This window comes from Heterocephalus glaber, unplaced genomic scaffold (assembly GCF_053883595.1).
Source record: "Heterocephalus glaber isolate CG9 unplaced genomic scaffold, H.glaber_assembly_v1.0 deba00001060, whole genome shotgun sequence".
Classification (NCBI taxonomy): domain Eukaryota; kingdom Metazoa; phylum Chordata; class Mammalia; order Rodentia; family Bathyergidae; genus Heterocephalus; species Heterocephalus glaber.
In genome coordinates this window covers 1754228-1760723 of record NW_028258185.1, presented here as the reverse complement: position 1 = coordinate 1760723, position 6496 = coordinate 1754228, and the positions used below count along the sequence as shown (strand labels likewise).

Below are 6496 nucleotides of genomic sequence, written 5' to 3'. Positions count from 1 at the left end.
CACTACACCCCACTAGAACCCCCAAATTTCTACCTGGGGGAAGGAGGGGGTCCAGAAACGTCATTTCTTGCCCTAAAACAACAGCCTCAAAGACCAACAACACCTGCTGCCCGTGGCGTCCATGATTAGTCACCCCGTTTGGGGGAGAGGGGTCGTCCTTGGCAGGGCTGTGCAGAGAGCGCCCGGGGTGGGGGTGGGGGTGGGGCAGAGGGGCCGGAACTGAGAACTCCGCCTGTGGCCCGAGCCTGCTAGACCGCCGGATGGCGGGGGCGGGACCGGCTCGCGAAGGTCTCCACCTCCTCTCTCGGCGGCGATATAACTGGGATTGCAGACCGCCACTCTTAGAGATCCAAACCTGAGTCCTGGTCTTTTGCACTCCTTTCCAGACAGCATGAGTGTCACCACCCGCTCCACCACCTTCTCCACCAACTACCGGTCTCTGGGCTCAGTCCGGCCCCCCAGCCACCGGGTCGGGCGGGCCAGCAGCGCGGCCAGCGTCTATGCAGGCGCTGGGGGCTCGGGCTCCCGGGTCTCAGTGTCCCGCTCCACCATCCTCCGGGGCGATATGGCGTCTGCGGGCCTGGCCTCAGGAATGGCCGGGGGTCTGAGTGGAATGGGCAGCATCCAGACCGAGAAGGAGACCATGCAGGACCTGAATGACCGTCTGGCCTCCTACCTGGAGAGAGTGAGGAGCCTGGAGACGGAAAATCGGAGGCTGGAGGGCAAGATCCGGGAACATCTGGAGAAGAAGGGGCCCCAGGTCAGAGACTGGGGCCATTACTTCAAGACCATCGAGGAGCTGAAGGCTCAGGTAAGGGGACAGGAAGAGGGGGTCAGACTCGAATTATAGTAACTATGCATAGGAGGGAGGAGATAGGGAGGACGGCTTTGCAAAAGTGTCAGCAAGGAAGAAAATCAAAAAAGGGTCATAACGCAGACCTGGATAGGTCACTTCTGGCTGCCTGGGGACAGTTGGAGCCTTAAACGTGGCTAAGGCTGAGTCACCTAGGAGTAAACATGCAGCCTACCTGTGGGAGGGGCCAATCCAGGACCTGAGGGGCCCAGAGCAGGGGATCAGCAGATGTGCTGGGGAAAACCCTAGGAAAGGGCTAGGGGGAGAGTAACTGTTCCCTTCTGGACAGGCCCAGCAAGAGGGGCAGAATGAGAGGATGGGGGAATCCAGGAAAGGAGAGAATTGGGGAGCACAGATGAAGAGGAATAGGTGCACAGGGAGAGCCTCTGGTCATTCCTGGGACCGAGAACGTTTCACTGAAACACCTAACATCATCCACACGCTCAGCCTACCCAATACTGACTCTCTACAATCTTCCCCAGATCTTTGCAAATTCTGTGGACAATGCCCGCATCGTCCTGCAGATTGACAATGCTCGTCTTGCTGCTGATGACTTTAGAGTCAAGTAAGTGTGGGGTGAGTGGGGTTGGAGCTAAGGTCTGCTCCTGAGGTTGGGTTAGCGACCCCAAGGGCTCTTATTCAGGTAGTGGGTGGAGCTGGTGGGTAAGAGTTAGAGTCTATCAGTTTTTTCATTTAACTGTTCATTTGTATAACCCAGGTGCCAAGTGCCAAGAAGGGTGCTGAGGGATTTACTACCTTATTTCTGACTCAGTTGCTCATTAGGATGGAAACAGGGATGTTCATAGGAGGTGACATGGGTTGAGAAGGTTCTGGATCATCTCCTGTGATCATCTCCACTCCTGTAGGTATGAGACAGAGCTGGCCATGCGTCAGTCTGTGGAGAATGACATCCATGGGCTTCGCAAGGTCATTGATGACACCAGTATCACTCGGCTGCAGCTGGAGACGGAAATCGAGACTCTCAAGGAGGAGCTGATGTTCATGAAGAAGAACCATGAGGAGGCAAGCAAGGCTGCTGGCCAGGCCAGGGACCCAGGGGGCCAAGACAAGTAGTGCCGAAATAGATAGGCAGGCCACCAGCAAGTTTTGCAGGGAAGTTTAGAACTACCAGCCTTGGCTCTTCCCAGTCAGCCCATCCTGATGAAGAGCATACCAGGGAGTCACACATGCACTTTGTGGCTTACCTGAATTGCAGTGTGATGGGGTCAAGATGATGTGGGTGAGAAGAGATGAGGACAAAGATATAAGCAGCCAATACCAGAAGCTAGAGCTAGTAGAGCCACCAGGGCTTCCCGGAAGAGGTCTATGGAGCAGGCTTGTAGAAGGAGGGTAGATGGACACAGGTGAAGAGAGAGAAGCCACCTGTGAGTGACACCCTCAGGCTTTGAGTGGGTGGCATTCCTACCATCTGGAACAGAAGCCTAGAACTGGTATTGCCCAGAGGACAAGCCCAAAGTTCCCTGTGATCTCTCCTCTTATCTGCTCTTGCAGGCCTCCAGGGAGAGGCAGTCACTGATGAAGGACCTAGTTGGTGCTCTGACCTGACCCCTCTTCACCTTTGCCCCTGTCTCCTTTAGGAAGTCAGAGGTCTTCAAGCCCAAATTGCCAGCTCTGGGTTGACCGTGGAGGTGGATGCGCCCAAATCTCAGGACCTCAGCAAGATCATGGGGGATATCCGGGCCCAGTATGACGCACTGGCTCAGAAGAACCGAGAGGAACTAGACAAGTACTGGTCCCAGCAGGTATGCAGGCCAGGCTGGCTGCCAGGGAATGTGAGGGGAGGCAGCCCTATAGGGACAGAGGGGCCTGATGGATCCTTCCCTACCCTGTAGATTGAGGAGACCACCACAGTAATCACCTCACAGTCTGCTGAGGTTGGAGCTGCTGAGTCGACACTCATGGAACTGAAGCGCACAGCCCAGTCCTTGGAGATTGACCTGGAGTCCATGAGAAACCTGGTGAGGCCCCTCTCGTCACCTCCCCAGCTCCTGTGAACTTAATGACCTCTGTCAGTGGACCTCAGGCCCAAATCTCTCAGCCCAATCCTACCCTCTCCATCACAAGTCCCCCTACCCCAACACTTGGCACTCAAAAGCAGCTTGAGAGTGAGCCAGGTGCAGTAGCGCACAGGCATGTCTGCAATCTCAGCCACCCCAGCAACTCAGGAAGGCAGAGGCAGGAAGATAGCAAGTTCAAAGCTAGACTGAGCAACTTAGCTGGACCCTGTCTCAAAATAATAATAATTTTTCAAAAGGCCAGTGATGTGCCTCAGCTAGCCCTGGGTTCAATCCCCATTATGGGTTGGTGGCAGAGTTTCAGAGAGTGAAGAGATGAGCGGTCTGGTTCTGAGGACTCACCCTGGCACTCTTTTCTGTCCCCTGCAGAAGATCAGCCTGGAGAACAGCCTGAGAGACCTGGAGGCCCGCTACGCCATGCAGATGGAGCAACTCAATGGGGTCCTGCTGCACCTGGAGTCAGAGCTGGCACAAACCCGAACAGAGGGGCAACGCCAGGCCCAGGAGTATGAGGCCCTGCTGAACATCAAGGTGAAGCTGGAGGCTGAGATCGCCACGTACCGCCGCCTGCTGGAAGACGGGGAGGATTTCAAGTGAGTGGTCTCTCCTACCAGCCTAAGTGGGGAGTCTTCTCCCCAAAGCCAGAGGTGCTGCCATGGATCTGTTCATTGGTGTTCACTGAGCACATGGCTGGTGGTATTGGCCCTGGAAGTCCTTAGGGCACTAGTGAAGTTTGGGTTTTCCCTTTTCTGGAGGAAGTGGCTAAGGGGAATTTGGAGATAAAAGGGTAGGGGTCCAGCAACTCTCCTCTTCCTTCCTTGTTTCCCTTCTACTCTGAGGAGCTGTTCATAACTGGTGCTTCTTCTGTTACAGTCTCGGTGATGCCCTGGACAGCAGCACCTCTGTGCAAACCATCCAAAGAACCACCACTCGAAAAATCGTGGATGGAAAATTAGTGTCTGAGACCAATGACACCAAAGTGCTGAGACACTGAAGCAGCAGGAGTGGGGTGCCCTTGGGGAAATAGCAGGCCAATAAAAATTCAGAGGTCACTGGACAAAACCATGTGTCTTCCTTGGCTTTTCGTATTGTGTACAAACACCCCCATCACTGTAGTCTCATCTTTGACCAGGGAGAAATCCCCTCTGACATCAGGGGTTCATATGGGTAGAGGAGTGGGTGGAAGAGGAGTCTAGGTTCTCAGAGAAAGAGTGGTAGACATGGCATATCTCACCCCACCACCATAGTGGGGAAATTAAAATAGAATTGTGGAATTCTTACCCTAAAGAGACCTGGTGAACATAAGCCCCTGTCTGATAGCTTCTCATTAGCAGAGGAGAGAGGAACAGGCAGGCCCAGAGCACATGACTGAGACTGGCCCTCTTCTGCCACTGCATCCATGGCCCACTGCCCAGGGCTCCTCACCCAAGGATCCCCCAACCCACCCCGCACATGTGTTCCCCAGGAGCTACCTACTTCACTGGTGTAAACATTTGCCTGTGTTTAATACTACACCACAAATTTCACCCAAATCTTTCAGTGATGGATATCTTGGTCTCCAGATAAATTCATTTTTTGTTTGTTTTTGCAAAAATTCTGCAACTAATATCCATGTGCATATTTGCACTGTGAGAATATCTGCAGGATAAGTCCCTGGAAATGGTATGCTGACTACCATATTAACATTTATAGAGTGATTATTTTGAACAAGGCCCTGTGCTAGACACTGAGTGTATACATAGTGAATGAAATGGATGCTCCTCCTGCCTTATGAAGCTCACAAAGGCCAAAGCCATGTATCTTTCTATTAATTCTTTCAACAAATACTGAGCACCAGCTATGTACCAGCCAGTCTGCTGGGCACTGGGGATACAACAGACAAAACCCTTGTCCTCTTGAAACTTATATTTTGGTGACAGGAGACAGATAAACAAAGACAATAAGTAAATTACACGACACATTAGAAGGTGATAAGCTCCATGGTCTGGGATGAAACAGGCAAGGGGGTTGGCAGGGGGGATATTCAGGAAGAGCCACAGTGATGTATGATGATTCTCCAAATCTTCAGCTCTGGCGGAAACAGTTTTACCTAAGAAATACAGTGTGCTTACTCTGCAAACTAAAAATCTGGGTGTCCTTAGTGGAGAAAAGCTATGGGCAGCACCATTAGAGTCCTTTTCCCCCCGAAGAGACCCAAAGGACAGCACCAGGTCAGGCAGCCCCTGTGGGTACAGGAAGACCCCAGAGGGACAGAATAGAAATCTTCATCAGCGCGAGGGTCAGGAGACCAGAGCAAGGGCCGCCTTTCCTGAGCAAGGTGAGCCAAGTGTAAATGTGATTTGCACACGAGGTTAACTAGAAGCTTCTGCTGACAGAGGTGGTCAGGGGGAGTTGCTGTCTGGGTTTTAGAATTCACCACCTGGCCTGGTGTGGCATACACTTATAACCCCAGCACTTAGGAGGCTAAGGGAAGAGGATGACAAGTTCGAGGCCAGCCTGGGCTACAAAGTGAGTTTAAAGCCAGCCTGAACTACAAACATCCTACCCAAGAGCAAGGGTGAGGTGCTTCTCTCCCTTTTAAACTTACCTGCCCTAGATAAACATAGCAATTATTTGCTCCACTTCTTCCTTTCTAGTTTCTGCCCCCACCCCACCTCTTCAGGGGTCCACAGGAGACAAATCTTTGGGGAAAGATGGTTGAGCTTTACTTTCTAAGATTTGTGTTAGGTAAGCACTTGGGTGGTTTTCTTCCCTCATTCCTCACTACCACAGTCCAAATACAGAAGTATAACACTGAATCTTTGTTCTCGAACCACACAGGGCCCCCTGCAGCTCTAATGAGTCGCCCTAAAGGTCTGTGCCGCCCTGGCTGACAATCACTGTAATTTCTCCTCCCAAGGAATCCAGCTTCCTGGCTGTCTTGAAAGATGAAAGATGACCCAGCCTCCAGGTGGGGTAGGGGACAGACAGGCACAAGAAAGACTAAGCCCAGCAATGCTACAGGAGGTCGACCTGCCTGAAGGTAAAACAGAAAGTCCCTGGCATAGCCTCAGCAGTACTTGCAGCTAAGTCAAGCTGATCAGAGAAACCCGAGATGATGCACTTGATATGATTATCCCTCCCATTAGACAATATCTCACAGTTCCCAGGATGCTTATGTATTTGATCCTCATTACAATCCGGCAAAGCATGCAAGGCAGTGGGTATTACTGGCTCTGGCTCAGAGAGTTGGACACTGAGGTCCACAGAGATCATGTGACCTGTCCAAGGTCGCAGAGGTGGTAGTTTAAAGCAAGAAACCACGCCTGCAGGTATCCAGTCCCAGGCTCCTTCCTCTGTGTGCTATAACACAACTGCTGCTGCTCCTTCCTTCGGATCACCTGGGGAGCCTTACAAACAATGCTCAGAGATTCTGACTCTTTTGGGTTAGGGCCCCAGGACTCAGGGGAAATGTCTGAAAAGCTCCCTGGGTGATTCCAACAGGCAGTCAAGTTTGAGAGCCAGACCCATGCTCTCCCTAGAGTCAGCACCATGGCACTCCTTCTTGATGTAGGGCAGGCTATGCCCGTTTTAGAACAGCCCTACTGGAAAAGCCCAAGGCCCCTAG

At 52.3% G+C, this 6496-nt stretch overlaps 1 protein-coding gene across 1 annotated transcript; it reads left to right on the top strand.

Annotated features, from left to right (window-relative positions):
• Positions 1–301: 301 nt before the first annotated feature.
• Positions 302–3951, top strand: Krt18 (keratin 18). The gene is made up of 7 exons (XM_004872702.4): positions 302–811; positions 1336–1418; positions 1720–1876; positions 2452–2616; positions 2707–2832; positions 3259–3482; positions 3763–3951. The coding sequence occupies exons 1-7, from the start codon at positions 392–394 to the stop codon at positions 3881–3883; spliced, it is 1296 nt and encodes a 431-aa protein (XP_004872759.1). The 5' UTR covers positions 302–391; the 3' UTR covers positions 3884–3951.
• The last annotated feature ends 2545 nt before the right edge of the window (positions 3952–6496 follow it).